Below are 18673 nucleotides of genomic sequence, written 5' to 3' on the forward strand. Positions count from 1 at the left end.
TCTGAACACCAACACTTTTATATCATTACTCTGTTATATTCTGCACGATACAAATATAGAGTTCCATTGTGGTTCCTACCTAACTTGACTCCGAAGAACAGCATAGTCTCCTTTCAGTGGCAGTGTGTTACATTTTTACTTGTATGTGATTCTTACAGACAGCAACAATTAAAGCACTCCAGCCGTTTCCCATTCATTACAGGAGGCATGTACTGCGATACAGACTGGCAGCACAAGAGAAAACTCACTGTCATACAGCCGTGAATGCTGCAAGGAAAATAATGAAATTTAGCCTCATTTATTTCCAATATGAATTGATGCTCAAACCATTGATCACGGCTGAGGTTATAAAATTATTGCAGTGCCCAGTAGTGAACCATAAATTCCACTACACACACACACACACACACACACACACACACACACACACACACACACACACACACACACACACACACACACACACACACACACACACACACACACACACACACACACACACACACACACACACACACACACACACACACACACACACACACACACACAAAATAAACTGAGACTGAAATGCAATACAATTAAATGCCATTGAAAAGAGTTTATTTACAGAGTTTATGCTGCACGTAGACACAAAACCGCAACTGAATAGCGGAGAATAGAGCGATATTCATCAGAACCGGCACTATACATATTAAGAGTCAGGTGACTGCAGAACTGATGTCAAATTGTCCTTTCAACAGTGACAATGAGCAGATCAAGTTCACATTTCCAAAATGTTCTGCAGAATTGATGCATAATACAATGTCGCAGTACAGACATAATGGGATGAATGGTCTTCTCCTGTGCTGTACCATATCAGTTTTTCTGATGTCGGTTTGAAAGGAGATGACATGCTGTTGTGTTGTGTCTCGATATTTAAAGGTCATGCAGAAATGGACCTCCATGCAGAATAAAACTGTCTCTCACGCACAAAAACACAACAATGTCTGTGTCCAAAATGAAAGCAGATGTCTCAGTTTGAACTGACTCTCAAACCAAACAGGAAATGTGTGACCCTGATTCGAAATGTTTCTCAGAATAAAGCAGTCCACGTTCTGCCGTCGACCTATCTATTCTCTCCCCTGCCCACCCCCACAGACTGACAGTCAACCCATAAATCGCAAAATGCAGAAGATATTAAGACCTCTTCTCAGCACTCTAATAATAACTCTCACAGAATGAATCACACAGTCGCAGCGAATATCAGAGAACTAAACCACTTACACACACACGAGTAGAAACTGATATGTAAAGACTGATAGCTACACTCACTCTATCATGTTGCAGAAGCAAACAAATGATGGGATACAGTTACTGCGGTGCAAATGTGTGACTATCATTCTCCATCGGTCCGTTTCTGTTCACTTAAGTCACATATTCGCATTACAGTAACTGTCGGCGATAGATTAATAAAAATTTTCTCATTCACAAAGCTAAAACTGGCAGGAACAGAATGATAACTACGTTCCCAGTTTCACAGAGCATAAACGGACAAGCAGAGACTGATAACAACACTCTCACATTCACAAGGCAAAATCTCACAGATACATATTGGTACGTGCACGGTTCGCGTTCACCAAACAGGAACTGACAGGTAGAAATCGATAAGTAAATTCACAAGGCAGTAAATGAGAGGCATAGATTATTAACTGCATTCACATATCATACAGGATAACCTGAGAGATACGGATTAATATTGATACTCTCAAGTCACAGCAGGAACAGACTCGTAAATGCACTCATACCCACATAGAATGAACTGACAGGAACAAAATGTTAACTACATTGGTTATACAAATGATTAGGGGTTGGGTGTTGAGGATCTAATCGCTAAATTTGCAGATGATACTAACCCAGGCAGAAGAGTGAATTGTGAGAATAATGCTGCGAGACTTCACAGGGATATTAACAAATTGGTCAAATGGGCAGAAACCTGGCAGGTGAATTGCAATGCGGAGAAGTGTAAGGTTATGAGTTTTGCTACCAGAAACATACGGTAATATTGCAGGTTCAATGAAACGTCTTTGAGGGGACTAATGGAGTAGATGAACATCAGAGTTCACGTGTATCAATCTCTGAAGGTGGCCAGGCAAGCTGAAATCGTTGTGAAGATGGTTCAAAGAATCTAAACACAAGGATTTGTGAAGCTTCGAAGGCTTTCTTCTCTGCTGTCTCACAATTTCCGTGGAACGTTGGCATAAACATTTCTTTCTTGGTCTTGATCAACTTCCTCATCCCCTCCTGTATCTGTGTGTCTCAGGGTGGCGTATATGATGCAGGATTGTTGCTGCTCCGCTTGGTCAGCCTGAGAAAAGGTCAACACATAAATGCAGTAGATAGTAGAAGGACCAAAATTGGTGGTATTGTGCACAGAGAAAAAGGTTATCTAAGAGTACAATGAAAATTTGATCAGCTGTGCCAGTGGGCGAAGGAATGGCAGATGAAGTTTAATTTAGATAGATCTGTGGCATTACATTTTAGTAAGGCAAAATATGGGTAGGACCTATGCAGTTAATAGTACAACTCTGAGGAGTGTTGCTGAGCAAAGAGCCCTAGGGGTTCCCGTACATTGTTCCTTGAATGTGGCATTGCAGCTCGACACAGTGGTGAAGACGCCGTTTGGTACGCTTGCTTTCATCAGTCAGAACATTGACAACAGGAGTTGGGCGCTTAATGATACAACCGTACAGGATGTTGGTGAGGCCACGTTTAGAATACTGTGTACAGTTCTAGTCAGCGCGCTGTAGAAAGGCTGTTGTTAAACTAGAAAACATTTTCAAAAATGTTACGAAAACTGGAGAGTTTCAGCTCGAAGGAGAAGCTGCATAAGCTGGGAGCTTATCTCCTTTGGAGCATTGGAGGCTGAGGGGTGAACTTACTGATTCTTAGATAAGATGAGAAGTTACAATCTTTCCCCCAGGATAGGGGAGTCCAAAACAATTGGGCTTGTATTTAAGGTGAGAGGGGAAAGATTAGAAAGGGACCTGAGAGGAAAATATGAAATGAGCTGCAAGAGGAAGTATTAGAGGCAGGTACAATTACAACATTTTAAAGACATTTGGAAAGGTACATGGATAAGAAAGGATTAAAGAGGTATGGGACAAATTCAGACAAATGGGACTAGTTGAGTTTGGGAAACCTGGTCAGCGTGGTCGAGTTAGGCCGAAGGGCTTGTTTCCATGCTGCGTGACTCTATGAAAATGGATGAGAATAACAAACTTTGCCTGTAAGGCAATTGGAGTGTACAGGAGGACCTCTGAATATTTGGTGTCACTACACCGATCATTTCTAATGGCAAGGCACGTCACTGGAACAAGACTAAACATGACTCCGGCAAATATTATTTCTCTGTACTCTGAACAGGACATAGACATCTCTGTCGGGATGGGAAGTGAATGCCAATTATGAAATGTCCTTGAACTGATCGACTTGCTCAACCAGAAGGCAGTGAGGAGTTTTCAAAGAGTTAGGAGTCATGTACAGAGCAGACCGGATAAGGAGGGCAGATTTCAATCTCTTAAGGACAATCGCAGGGGCGAACAAGCCCCACGAGCCGAATCAGCCATTCAATAGCATTGTGACTGATCCCCCATTCCTCACTTTCATTTTCCTGCACTTAACCCGTAACACTAGGTTCCACGACTCTATCGACTCCAGCCTTAAACCTTCTCCATATCTCCACACACAGCTCTCTGTGGCAAGGAGTTCCAAAGACTCATAACCTTCTGAGAGAAGAAATTCCTCCACATCTTAGTCTTCAACTTTGAACAAGATAGTTCTTTGTTCCTGGCAACAGTCGTCATTAGAGTCTTCTGATCTGTTTTTGTTTAAAATCGAATTCCAAATTCAGCACCTGCCATATCAAGATTCAAATTCACATCTGTAGGGCATACCCTAAGGAGCTGAAAACATAGGGTTTTGCTTCCCTATTATTTCAGAAATTGAAAGAAATCTCATCAAAATGCAATATTGAGATCAGGATAAATTGCATCACATCGCTCAATTAAACATTGATATTCTTAGAATCCCTACAGCGTGGAAAGTGGCCATTCAACCCATCTATTCTGCACCAAGATTCTGGAACGCATGCTGTCCAAACACTGATCTTATCTCCATATTAATCATGGCCAATCCCCTTAAGTTGCACATCATGCAAACCTAGAGTAATGAAGAAGGCTTTTCGTACCATTAAGTCTACAGTGATCCACTGAGTAGCATCCGACCCAGACTCATCCCTATAATCATACATTTTTCTGGCTCGCCCTCTTAGCCTGCCTATCGCTCACGATATGGGCAACTTAGCATGGCCAATCCATTTAACCTGCACATCTTTGCACTTTGGGAGGAAACCGGAACATCCAAATGAAACCCACGCAGACACGGGGAGAATGCAAAAGCTACACATGGAAGGACAGTCACTCGAGGTTGGAAATGTACCTGTGTCCCTGATGCTGGGAGGCAGCAGTGCTAACCATTAAGCCACTGTGCTGCCCAATGTGTTTGCCATGGGCCAAATTAGGTTTGGTTAGCTCAGTTTGGTCTATAGTTGGTTGTTAATGTATCGTCACACTGACAATATGCAGTTCAATTGCTGCTCTGGTTGAGATTGCTGTCCCTTAGATATGGTGACCATCATCAGAATAAACATTTCTTGCTCTGTCTCTGTCTCTCTCTCTCTCTCACACACACACACACACACACACTTCCCTCTCTCTAAAGAGATAATGGTGACTTTACATTAAAAATATAACTTTGCTGATTAAAAATTCAATGCAAAAAAAACTTACGTGTTTCGTTCCTGGTGCACCATCAGAGTGTGCTGCAAATTAAAAAAAAAAGCATTTTACCGACTGTATATATCTCAATGAACTGTGAGAGAGAGAGCACAGGAAGATTTATCAGCATATTGTCTTGAGGGCTGGAGAGTTACAGTGATTGAGAGAGATTGGAAGAACTGTGGTCGTTGTCTTTACAGCAGAATGGATTGAAAGAGAGGGAAGTATAACACGATGAGGGCCGCGGACAGCGTGGCAGGAATAAACATATGCCCCTGGATGGAGGGATCAATGATTGAGGGAGGGGCATAGATTGAAGTTAAAAGGCAGAGGTTTCGATGGGGTATAAGGAATGTCTTGTACACCCAAATGCCCGTGGGCCTCCGGAACTCACTGCCTGTAAGGTTGGGAGAGGAAGAAAATATGATCACATTGAAGGAGGATTTAGATGTGCATTCGTGACGCCAAGGCTTTGGCCAAGTGTTGGGAAATGGGATTTAAAAAATATTGAGGAGGATGTTTCGGACCATCACAAACTCGATGGACCGATGGACATTTTACTCCGACACTATGACTGAGGAAATTGTGATGTGTATTCTACATCCAAGATACGATTAAAATGTAACGTGTTTTAGGGTTTGTTTTCAAAAGAACGATTCAGCAGTTCAGGCCGATACTCTCTGGAGTTTCAAGGAAAAGACGAGTTCTCACTGAGGGATGTAAGATGATTGAGAAAGTGGGATTGACAAAGGAAATGGAGAAAAAATATTTCCTCATGTGGAACAATCTAGAACGTTTCAAGAGAAGCGTGTGAGACAGATTGAAAACAGAGATGGGGAGGAATCGTATCCCTCCAAAGGAGAAGGGTGGGAATCTGTGGGAATTCATAACAACACCTCCCACCAACCTCCTGCCCCCGCCGCAAAAATGGACACAGTGTGTGAGACATGTCGGGACACTGAATAAGTTAAAGGAGGGGGACAGACAGATTGTTATTCAGTGAGGGATTAAAGGAAATGGGCACAGGAAACTGGAGTTGAGGCTAAGATGATATCAGCCACTGCCGTATAGAATGGGGGAAGTAGCCTCCCGAGGGTTCCTATCCCGTATGTTGTGTTGGTCGTCCAGCTGCCTGAACATGTTTTAATGTGGGTGGCTCATAGCACGTGCTCACAAGCTCTAAATTGAATGGGCTCACCTGTGCGAGGCATCACATACTTTACTCACTTAGTAACCAAGACCATAAGATTTAACAGACATTCAACCATCAAGTCTACTTTGGCATTACATCATGGCTGTTATGTTTCTCAATCCCATTCTCCTGCCGTCTCTCTGGAACACGTCATACCCTCACTGACGAAGAACCTATCTATCTCTGTGTTAACAATATTTAATGGCAGCCCACTGTGGTAATGAGTTCCACAGATTCACCACTTGCTGGCTCAAGAAATTCCTCCTCATCTCAGTTCTAAAGGATCGTTCCTTCACTCTGAAGTGGCACGGTGCCTCAGTGATTATGGTCCCTGGTTCAATTCGTGCCTCGGGCAAATGTCTGTGTGGAGTTTGCACAGTCTCCCCGTGTCTGCATGAGATTCCTCTGGCTGCTCCGGTTTCCTCCCACAGTCCAAAGATGTGCAGGTCAGGTGAATTGACCATGTTAAACTGCCCATAGTGTTAGTTGGATTAGTCAGGAGTAAATGTAGGGAAATGGGTCTGGGTTGCTCTTCGAAAGGTCGATGTGGACCGGTTTGGCCCGAAGGTCCTGTTTCCACACTGTAGGGAATCTAGACTCTCCTACTCGTGGAAACATCTTCTCCATGGCCACTCTCTCCGGACCTCTCTATTCTGTAAGTTTCAAACAGATTCTCCCTCATCTTTCTGAACTCCATTGATCCAGACCCAGAGTCCTCAACGTTTCCTCATGTGACAAGTTCCTCAAACCGAGGATCTTTCTTGTAAATCCCTTCTGGACTCCCTCCAAGTTCGGCACATCTTTCCTTAGATAGGGGGCTCAAACCTGCACCTAATATTCCAAATACAGTCTCAGCAGTACATTCCTGGTCTTGCATTCTAACACTCTTTATTAATTCCAACTTTACGCTTGCCTTCCCAACTGCCAATCAAATCTACCTGTTAACATGGAGAAAATCCTGAACTCGGACTCTGAAGTACCGTTGTGCTTCCGATTTCCCAAACCTTTCGCCATTTAGAAAACAGTCTGTGTTTCTATTCTTCCTACGAAAGTGCATGACCTCCTATGTTCCCACATGCTAGTCTATCTGCCATTTCGTTTTCCACTCCCCAACCCTGTCCAAGTCCTTCTGCAAACCTTCTGCTTCCTTAACATTACCTGTCCTTCCATCTACCTTTTTGGCACCTAAGAAACACTCGCGACAATGAGATGGCAATGCTCCCCGTGAGAATGATGCGAGGCCAAGAGCAAATGGCTCCTTGCCCCAGAGACCAATGCCAGAAGGTGCCACTGTCAGACATTAAGCTGTTGTATTGGAGCAATAAACAGCTTGACACCCCAGGGCCGAAAGATTAGGCATCCCTCAAAACAAGATAAACAATATAGCAATTAGCCATCATTGTAACTTTCAAGCTCCAATTCATATTGCCCTGTTGTCAATTTAGTTGACGTGAAGGGAATATAACTATGATTTGGATGATTAAAAAATATTATCGGTTATTAATAAATTCAAGATGTAAAAAGATTTGAAAACCCTGCGAAGATCTTCACTCCATTGCTATAGGCAAAAGAAACATCAGCGATGTTTAAAAGTGGCTGAGGTTTTGTGGGTTTGAGAGAGACCGGAGAAAATCTCCAATATCACTGCGCCAGAAATGTGATAAAAGTATTCTTATTGTATCCTTTACCAGCGTTTCTTGGCTTTGAGATCGTCACGACCGAGTACAGCAAACTGCCATCCATTTTGGAGTCATCTAATAATCGAGAAACAATAGCATAGTGAATCGAAGGTTTAGAGAACAGAATGTTAAAAGAACAGCAAATGACTCCTTAATTTAAATAGGGAGTGATAATTAAGGTCAGACAGCCAATCAAGCAGAAACGTAAACTTAAGCTATTGGCTCCATATCTTGGCTAAATAACATTGAATGGATATTTTGCATCAACGTTCACGACAAATTTTGCATCCACTCTCCCAGAACAAGCGAAAAATGGGGAAAGTGGAGGCTCTGGTAAATTTCACTATTTAAAAAAAAGTCACTCATGGCACGTGTTCATCACCCTCTGGGCCCAGCGTTTATCTCCCAATTCATCACTAGTTGCCGCCTTCAGAAGGTGGGGATGAACTGCTTTCTTGAACTGCTGCAGTCCATGTGCTGTATATAGACACACATTACCCTGAGGGAAGAAATTCCAAGATTTTGATCCAATGATACTGAACGAATGGCGTTATATTTCCGAGTCAGGACACTGAGCGGCCCGAAGGGGAACTTGTAGAGGGTGGGTGTTCCCATGTATCTGCTGCACTTGTCCTTCTAGATGGAAGTTGTTGCGGGTTCGGAAAGTGTTGTCTGAGAATCTTTGGTGAATCTGTGCAGTACATCTTATAGATGGTACACAATGCTGCTACTGAGCTTGGTTGAGGAGGGAATAGATGCTTTTGGATGTTGTGTCAATAACCAGGCCTGCTTTATCTCTTGGATGGTGTCAAGCTTCTCGAATGTTGTTGGAGCTGCCACCATACAGGCAAGTGGGGAGTATTCCCTCACACTCCTGGCCTGTAACTGAGGTATTTGGAATGGCTCAATCGGGACAGCTTCTGATCATATATATCGCGCTGAAGAATAAAGGAATGATATCACGAAGAATCAATATTGTTCTGTCTTCCTCCGATGGATCCCAGGGTCTATCCTACAAATTACAAGTTGAGCCATACCTATCACACACAGTCTTCCTCAGATATGCGCCTTTGATTTTCCACCGTTTATTAATAATTCTCAGAGTACGCCCCCTTGCTCGAGAATCTCGAGGTTTGCAAGCAAAATGAATAGTTACCATTGTGTGTGTCTGTGTTCTTTACTGAAGAGTACACGGCTGCAGCGCAGCTCGAAACTAAAGAGTCAAAAGAAAAGATAGAAATTTGTCTTCAACAGCAAACAGTCTGTCCCCAGGTGGTAAATAATATCTGTCCCTGCTGAGTTTTTCAAACAATTTCTGTGTTTCATTTTATTCCTGACATGCGTTGCCTGAAGAAAGCTAATGGAATGATGGTCTTTACATCTAGAGGACTGGAGTACAAGGATACAGAAGAGATGCTGCAGTTATACTAAACCCCAGTTAGACACCACTTTGAACAAACTGGGCACCACACCTGAGGATGGATAGATTGTCCTGTACAATATAGGTTTACAAGAGTGATACCTGGATTTCAAGTTATGAGTTGAGATTAGACAAATGAGGCCTGTTTTCTCTACTGTTTTGAGATTTAAGGGCTGATCTGAGGGACGATGTTGAAAGGAAAAGGCAGGGTGTGTAACTAGAAACGATTTCCACTGTTTAGAGATTCTAGAACTAGTGAGGGCATAGTCTGCGAATTAGTGCCAGACCGTTCAGGAGAGATGTTAGGAAGCATTTTTATCCACAAAGGGTTGGAGAGGATTAGACGTCTCTTCCACAAACGGTAAGGAATGCTAGATCAATTGTTAGTTTTCAATCTGCAAGACAGAGGCTTTTTTTGTTGAGCTAATGTATTGGATACATTCTTCTAAACATGTTCCCAAACTAAACGAGTCACATTTGGCAGATTTTGGCGCATTTCACTCCAAACGTTTCCATTTCATGTACTTCCTCAAATGTCCTTTAAACATTATAACTGTACCCACATTCATCACTTCCCCAGCAAGCTCATTCCACACACGAACCTCTCTCTGTGTAAAAAAGTAACTCCTCATGATTTTTTAAAAACTTTCTCCTCTGAATTGAAAATTAAACCCAATTTTGAAGTCCCTCACCATAGAGAAAAGACACCTGCCATTCACTTTATCAATACCTTTCGTGATTTCATAAACGTCTATAAAGTGACCCTTCAAACTTCCAAACCCTTCCTATTCATATACCCATCCAAATGCCTCTTAAATGTTGCAATTGAACCAGCCTCCACCAGATCCTCTGGCAGCTCATTCCATATACGTACTAGCCTCTGCGTGAAAAAGTTGTCCCTTAGGTCTCTTTTATATCTTTCACCTCTCAACCTAAACCTATGCCCTCCAATCCTGGACTCCCCGACTCCAGGGAAAATACTTTGTTTATTTATCCTATCCATGCCCCTCATAATTTTGTAAACCTCTATAAGGTTACCACTCAGCCTCCGACGCTCCAGGGAAAACAGCCCCCGCCTGTTCAGCCTCTCCCTGTAGCTCAGATCCTCCAAACCTGGCAACATCCTTGTAAATCTTTTCTGAACCCTTTCAAGTTTCACAACATCTTTCCGATAGGAAGGAGACCAGAATTACACACAATATTCAAATAGTGGCCTAATCAATGTCCTGCACAGCCGCAACATGACCTCCAAACTCCTGTACTCAACATTCTGACCAATAAAGGAAAACATATTAAACACCTTCTTCACTAACCTATCTACCTGCGACTCCACTTTCAAGGAGCTATGAACCTGCACTCCAAGGTCTCTTTGTTCAGCAACATTCCCTAGGACCTTTCCATAAAGTGTATAATTCCTGTAAGATTTGCTTTCCAAAAATGCAGCACCTCACATTTATCTCAATAAACTCCATCTGCTACTTCTCAGCCCATTGGCCGATCTGGTCCAGATCCTGTGTAATCTGAGGTAACCCTCTTCGCTGTCCACTACACCTCCAATTTTGGTGTCATCTGCAAACTTACTAACTGTACCTCTTATGCTCGGATCCAAATCATTTATGTACACGACAAAAAGTAGAGGTCCCAGCACCGATCCTTGTGGCACTTCACTGGTCACAGGCCTCCAGTCTGAAAAACAACCCTGCACCACCACCGTCTGTCTTCTACCTTTGAGCCAGTTCTGTATCCAAATGGCGAGTTCTCCCTGTATTCCATGAGATCTAACCTTGCTAACCAGTATCCCATGGGAACCTTGCCGAACGCCTTACTGAAGTCCATATAGATCACATCTACTGCTCTGCACTCATCAATCTTCTTTGTTACTTCTTCAGGTCACAGATTCACACTCACCATTTAATTGACTTGACTCAATTTCCGCGTAATCGAAATTTCTTGCAGGTCTGTCCTCACTCTTGCTCTCAGCACGATTTCCCATCATCTCCCTCAGAAAGAAATATTTCGGAATTATTACCCAACCAAGTTCCAACTCACTCGTGACATCAATTTACTGCTGTTCACGTACCAAACTCCCTGATAATGAGTTCACTGAGCCATGGTCCCAAGGAATGGCTTCTCGGAATTGTCCAGAATGTTGCTCAGAACTTCTACGTTCATAGAATTATAACATTTCATGTGCAGAAGGAGGCCATTCATGTGTGGTCTAGCTCCTGATAGAGCTACACAGTTAGTTCCACTCTCCAGTCTATCTCCGTTGCTCTCTAAAATCATCCCTTTGAAATTCATGTCCAGCTCTCTTTAGAAACCTCACATGGAATCCACCTCCACTAATCTCCCAGGCAGCACATTCTCAACCCAACAACTCACTGAAAAAAATGTTCTCCTCATCTAACTCGCTTACTGATAATCTTGTAATTCTGAGCAGCCCGTTACTAACAGAGCAAACAGTGGGAAACAATAACTTTCTTTCCCCTGTCAGAATTGTTCATATCGTTCAATATCTCAATAACGTCACCACTTCACCTCCTCTGTTTGAAAGGGAATAAGCTCAATCTCTTGAAACTTTCTCTGTATCTAAAATCTCTCTTCTTTGATATCATTCTTGTAAATCTCCTTCACACTCCCTCCAGCGTTTGAACATTCTTCCTCGAACCAGGTGCCCAGAATTGAACAAAACCTGGCTGGGTAATAAAAGGCCAAAGCTGTTCTTCAACTGTATTTCTAAGTTCATTTTCTGTTGTCTCCAATGGTAAGGTGTCAAATAATTATCCGACAGATGAACAATGTATTTCCCCACGTTTCAACTAATCGTCATGACCTAGTATTCTCCATTCACTACGTATGCTCTCAGTGGAATGAATTTCTTTTCAGCGCTCTGCTTTATGTTGGATGTTGGGTTGGCTCAGTTGGCTGAATGGCCTATTTGGAATACAGAGTAATATCGACAGCATGGGGTTGAATCTCTCACTGGCTGAAGTGACATTGAAGGAGTCTCCTTCTTCACCTCTCCCATTGTTTGAGGTTTGGCAACCAACAGGTTAAACCACCACCTACCAGTTATTTTTCTCTCTGACACTTCAGCTGAAGTCCAACAAGTGTGTGGTAGAAGTTCAACATCACCTCCTTCCTCCCGGACTCTACACCCCCATTCCTCAGGCCGAGGACTCTGTGAGCTTTATTATCTGCACTGCTCCTATCCTGCCACCTTCACCGATCTTTGCACATATACTCCCAACTCCCCCTTTAGAATTGTACCCCCACTTTAAAATGCCTTTCTGTTCCTTACAAACAACATCCATCACCAAATTTGTTTTGAATCATTTTTGTCTTTATTTTCTAATTTTCCCGAATTAAAACCTGTTTTGTTGAATCTAAGACACCCTTCATCTCGGAAATGATAAAGAGAATCTTCTCTCAACCGCCTACAGTATAATTACATCTGTCCTCAAGTACAGAGATCTAAATTGTACCAGCCTCTCCTCCTCAGACTAATCTTTCAGCTTGGTATGCAATTTAATTAATCTCCCCTAAACTCCCCCGAATTCAACTATATCCCCCTTTAATAAGGGGATCCAAACTCTATGAAGTACTCTGTACACGGAAACTCCAATCTCTTGTACAGTTGCAGTAGAACTTCAATACTTTCATACTCCGTCCCTTTAGCAATTAATATCTTCCTTATTACTTGCTGTAGCTGTATACTACTTTCTGCGATTCATGCACAAAGACAGCCAGATCCCTTTGCACAAACACATTTTGAACATTCTCTACAATTCCAATGATAACTTAGCTGTTTGTCGTCTTCCAACAACAATGGATATCCTCACCACAGAGGGGACTGACCCACGCACCGTTCAGTGTCAACCAGAAATTGAGAGAGTGTCCTCGATTTGAACTGTTGTGCTTTAAATTCAAAAGATTCAGATACAGAAGTTCGTTTCGAAAGTGTGGTGCAGCAAAAGTGCACCAGGTCAAGGAGCATCCGAATAGCAGGAGAACCAACATTTCGGGCAGAAACATGAGGCTAATTCATGATGAAGGGCCTATGCACGAAATATCGATTTTCCTGCTCCTGCGATGCTGCCTGATCTGCTGTGCTTTGCCAGCACCACACTCTCGACTCTGATCTCCAGCATCTGCAGTGCTCATATTCTCCTACGAAAGTGCTTTTCACCCAATTTGTCTAACAAATGTAAAATGCTTGGGTTTGCACTCCAGAGTGATTTTAGTCCATTCAGAATGTGTTTGAATGCTGTTAGAAGTTGGAAACCACCTCACTGACCTACCTTTGCTGCCGGGAACTGCTGGAAGAATCAGCTGGAGAAAATAAGAGAGAGAAAAAATGGGAACGTTTTACTGTAAGTGTTCCGTGTCACGAATTGCAAATGAATCTAGTTTCTTTGACTGATGCGCAAGCAGCAATTATTCTAATGATCATATTTCGTTTATATTTGTACTAATCAATCCTCTGACTGCAACACATTTCTTTGTACGTCGGCCCTTTTAATTTCATCTGCCAGTCATTCAGCCTGTCCACATTTTCACAAAGTACATTCACCCATAGTGTCTTATGAACTGTCATTTCTAATTTACACAAGGGGCCTATTTGTTGCCCGCATCCCTCATTGTCCCTTTGAGAAGTCAATGGGGAGCAGCGTTCCTAAACTGCTTCAGTTTGTGTACTGTAGGTACACAATACCCGTAGGGATGGAATTGTAACATTTTAACCACAGGAAAAGCAGATAGATTTCCACGTCAGGATACTGAGTTGTTCAGAAGGGTGGTGTCCCATACATCTGCTGCCCTTATACTCCTAGATGGAAGTGGTTGTGGGTTTGGAAGCTCTTCTCTGAGGATCTTTGGTGACTTTCTGCAGTGCATCTTCTAGATAGTACACACTGCTGCGACTGTGCGTCAGTGGTGGAGAGAGGGGATGTGTGTAGACGTGGCTCTACACACACGCACACACACAAACATTGCGTGAAAAACTGAGATTACATGAGCAGTGTTAGTTCGAAACCCACGCCAAGTCCTGACTGGACAACTATCGCCCGCATTACCTGCTGGAGTGTCTCACCCACCTTTTTTCCTGTTCCAGAGTTTAACGGGAAGCAATGTGAGGAGAGAAAGGATCAGAAACAGTGGGACAATGATTGCTGCCATCTCAGCGCTGTGTTGCTGTGCTGGATTCAGAGAGAGATTTCTTGTCAATAACATCATTCCTTCAGCAAGCATCAGCCCCAATGTTCCCCATTCCATGTTGCCCTGACTCCCTGCCAACACCCATCCATTTGGGGGAAACCCTCGTGTCTGTCAAATACCCTCCAAACCATTGCCATCGCAGTGACATCACTGTTTGTGTGTAGCCTTTCTCATTACTAACATCCAATCAATCCAACCTAGACTATTCAGTGCTAAATTCAAAAGATCGCTCTGCAGCCACCCTCTCCAAATTGCCCACGAGAAATTATTACCCCTCATTTTCACTGACGTCATATCCTGAGGCAAACTTCACTTTGTCCTCAACCAGTCAACGGCAAATGTGCCATTCACAGAGAAAAATCGAAAAGATCATCGAGAGGAGGCCAATTGGTCTGTCCCGCCTCCTCTATCCAGTCAATGGGATCATGGTTGATCATCCAACTTAGTCCTGTGTCTCCTCGCAATCTCCTTTTAGCTACTAAGAATTCTACCCAACTCCTTCCTGAACAACGTTCAGTGTTCTGGCCCAGATTCATTTCTATGGCAGAGAATTCCACAGGCGCCCCAGACTCTGGATGGAGACATCAGTTAGATTGTCACCCCCTGGTTCTGGAGTCTCCACCCAGTCATCAGGAATGCCCTCCTTTTGTTTATTCTGTCTATTCCTTATTTGAATTCATTACGTTTCTATAAGATTTCCCTCCTCGTTCTTCTAAACCCCAAAGGATGCAATCTTAATCCTACCCAATTCAGTGTCTCTCCAAATGTCACTCCTGCCATCCCAGGAATCAGTCTAGGATATGTTTGCTGTCCTCCAAAACATCTTTAGCCAAAACATCTTTCCTCAGATGCGAAGATCCCAAACTGCACACACAGTTCTCCAGAGTGTGTTCTCATCCTGCCCAAATGCAGCGAGACATCCCTGCTCCTGGGATTGAATCATCTCACTACTCAATCAGAAAAAAAACATGTTGCTATCTCTTTCTCGCTCTTTAAAGATGCAGCCCGACCTGATGACTTTCTCCAGCACGTTGTGTTAATAACCTGCAATGGTAACTCTAATTTTCTCTCGTTCTATCCCTCTCCCCACAGATGTTGCAAGCCCTGCCGAGTTTCTCTAGCAATGTTTTAGAGTGTTCCTGTCACGTCTTCCGCTGTAACCTGGTGAAGAATAGGCACAGTTCTAAGATGAGGAATGGATTACCTGGCAGTCTGAGATCGATGGGATTACTGGTCACATTAAATATCATTCCACTGGGACCCCTGTTGATCGCGCTGCATCGGTATTGGCCTTGGTGCTGGGACTGGAAGGATTCAATGGCGAGCTCTCTCCAGTCTGAGCTAAAATTGTAATTCACGCTGACATTGTTTAAGGCTTTCTGTTGGAAGTACCAGTGAAAGTAAGGTCTTGTACCTCGGCTCAATACACACTCTAGAACGGGACTACTCCCAATCAGAATCTCCGTTTTATTGGTTCTGAGTTTGAGGAAAACCCCAGCAACATGAACTGGAACAAAACAAGACAAAGAGGAAATAAAAGATCAAGTGTTGCATTTCTCATTTTTCTGATAGTTATCTCTGTCTTGTGTAAAATCTAAACTTTGAAAGATTTGTGTTAACTATGGCTGGCCAAATGGTACATCAACCAACCATCGCCCTTTTGACGTTCTGTAGTCTTATCATCACTGTCTCCATTCCCAAATGAGTGTCAACGTCCTGGTTGTTACTGACACAGTCCCCACCCCCACCCCACTACCAACATCCTGGGGGTTAACTTCACTTTCTCCACTTCCACCCCACTATCTACATCCTGGAGATTACAGACACTGTCCCCACCTCCACCCTACTATCAACATTCTCAGGGTTACAATCAACCTTCTACTTCTCCTCAGCTTCCGTCATTCTCTGATGGATTACCAAACATGGAATCGTAGAGTCAGAGATCTACACCACAGAAAAAATACCCTCAGCTAATTGAGTCCATACCGCTCACAAGCGCCTTTCTATTCTCTCATCCATTTTATTCCATGTACTTACAGATACATAAGGTCTGACAAGCCCTTTGGTCCAGTGCATTCATGTTGACCAGGTCTCACAAACTGACTGAGTCCCACTTGCCTGCGTTTGGCCCATATGCCTACAAACATTTCCTATTCCTGTACCTATCCAAATATCATTTAAATATTGTAATTGTATCTGCCTTGACTACTTCCTCTCGCATCTCCTTCCATATAAACACCACCCTCTGTGTGCGAAAATTCATCCTCCCATCCATTTTAGACCTTTCCCCTCTCTCCTTCAACCAATGTACCCTAGTTTTGGACACCCCTACCGTCGGAAATAACTTGGCTATTCACCTTATCCAAGCCCGTATTTCTGCATGAAAATACAAGTGAAATTTCGAGGACCATTTAATCTGACTCCAGCCTTTGCATCACAAGTGCATTGTGATGAGGATTTCTGCCTCTCTCACCCTTACAGGCAGGGAAGTCCAGATTCCGCACCACCATCTTGATGAAAATGTTTTCCCACACGTACCCCTCTAAACCTCCTCCCCATTACTTTCAATCTCTGCCTCTTCCCCGGCCATTGATCCCTCCATCAAGGGGGAAAAGGTTTTCTTCCTGTCTATTCTATTTACACTGCTCCCATCACAATCATGTCCCCGCACTCACAATCTCCTCTGTTGTAAGGAAAACAACCGTAGTCTGTCCAATCACTCTCCATCAATAGAACTCTCCAGCCTCCAAGACAGCATCGTGGTAAATCTCCCACTGCACCCTCCCCCACTGCTATCACATTGCTCTTATAATGCGGATTTGTATAGAGTTGCTTAGAAACTCACCAATCACTGAAACGGCGAGTAATTTGCTGTAGCGGAGAGACTTTCCATCCTGGTTAGAAACAGCACAGTGATAATTGCCCTCTTGACTTTTGCTGATGTTGGCGATTGTGTGTATGGTTCTGCTGTGGTTGGAATACTCCCAGTAAATCTCCTGACTATCCTTGTAGAAAATATATTGAATTGGGGTCGAACCGCGGGTTACAGAGCAGTTTAACCAGGTGCTGTCTCCTTCCATTACTTCGTTTCCAGGCTTTGCACTCAGATCTGGGACAGACACAGGGATGCCTGTGATAGAACCAAACTGTTAGGCACTTTTTCAAGTCAGGAACTGTTGTCTTCAGTAACAAGCTGCATTTCTAACATACAGTTGGAGATTGTCAAAGATAGTTAGAGAGAGATGGACACACTTAGAGAGTTAGAGAGAGACAGAGGGTCATAGAGGGACAAGGAGAAACATAGAGAGTCACAGACGTAACAGAGATATAGAGACACAGAGGGTCGTAAGGAGTTATAAAGAAACATAGTATCATAGAGAGTCAGAGTGAGACATAGAGAGACACAAAGTCACAGAGCCATCGAGATTAACAGACATTGAGTCATAGACAATCAATGTATGTCATTGAGAGTCAAACAGCTGTTGACAGATATGGAAACATAGAGAGTCTTAGAGATACATAGAGACATAGAGAGTCAGTGAGAGACAAAGATAGAGGGTGATGATGAGGGAGATATTAAGGTTTGTGCCGTTATGACATGTCTCTCAATGCATTAAGATATCTGCCATGACTTATAAAGGCAAGTGTCTCATCAGCCTTCTTAATCTCCCTATTAACCTGTCCTGTCTCCTTCAGGGATCTATAGACTTGCTCACTAAGATTCCAGTGTTCCTCTAAACCTGCAAAGGTCTGTAGCTAATTCGACACAAAAAAACCCCTCAATCTTCAGATGAAATTTAGACTCAGGAAGCAGAAACACTGGAAATAGCAAAATAAAATTACAAAGCGAGCAGAATGGGATAGATTTGTGAGGTATGGAGAGGGACTGGTGACCGTAATAAATAAGTGTTCACAAATTCAATAATGAGAGAGAGTGTAAACGCTGAAGACCAAAATAAATGTTTACCATTGTTGGGAAGGACAAGATGGGAGCTGACAAACCCTTACATTTCCAAAGGTTTGAATAACAGTAAAAAAATGAAATAAATGAAGATGTAGCTCACGTTTGATTGAAATGAGAACTATGTTGCTCTTTTTCCTCAAATTACTATCGCCAGTCGTGACCTCACATTGGTAGGACCCTGAATGTTGCACTGTTGCTTCCTCTTTTGCATAACTGCTCTTCTCTGAAGGGAAGTTAAGAGAATCCCTGTTTTTGTAAAATGTGTATAAAAGGGGGTGATTTTCGTGAAAGGGTTCAGTCAAACAGACGAGGTTAAAGCCTTCACCAATGAATACTTCCACGTCGGGGTCAGCTTGCAATGTTGGCTTAGAGCAAAGATCTACAACA

General features: G+C 43.0%; 1 protein-coding gene across 4 annotated transcripts in view; it reads right to left on the bottom strand.

The window, feature by feature from the left end:
* Positions 1–578: 578 nt before the first annotated feature.
* LOC122544519 (Fc receptor-like protein 2) overlaps positions 579–18673 on the bottom strand; it is a 32878-nt gene continuing 14783 nt past the window's right edge. For 2 of the 4 annotated variants that reach the window (XM_087984902.1, XM_043683807.2), the window contains 10 exons: positions 18387–18665; positions 17168–17452; positions 15527–15829; positions 14202–14303; positions 13407–13437; positions 11014–11105; positions 8842–8898; positions 7695–7760; positions 4827–4858; positions 579–2344 (listed from right to left, as the gene is read on the bottom strand). In XM_087984902.1, coding sequence (XP_087841028.1) covers positions 2213–2344; positions 4827–4858; positions 7695–7760; positions 8842–8898; positions 11014–11105; positions 13407–13437; positions 14202–14303; positions 15527–15829; positions 17168–17452; positions 18387–18665 — 1379 coding nt within the window. In that variant the 3' untranslated portion in view covers positions 579–2212. The remainder of the gene's footprint in view (positions 2345–4826; positions 4859–7694; positions 7761–8841; positions 8899–11013; positions 11106–13406; positions 13438–14201; positions 14304–15526; positions 15830–17167; positions 17453–18386; positions 18666–18673) is intronic. The other 2 variants (XM_087984903.1, XR_015755301.1) reach the window with 2 other exon arrangements.

The sequence above is a fragment of the Chiloscyllium plagiosum genome, unplaced genomic scaffold, assembly GCF_037043375.1.
Source record: "Chiloscyllium plagiosum isolate Xiang-an unplaced genomic scaffold, Cpla_swu_hap1 HiC_scaffold_49, whole genome shotgun sequence".
NCBI lineage: Eukaryota > Metazoa > Chordata > Chondrichthyes > Orectolobiformes > Hemiscylliidae > Chiloscyllium > Chiloscyllium plagiosum.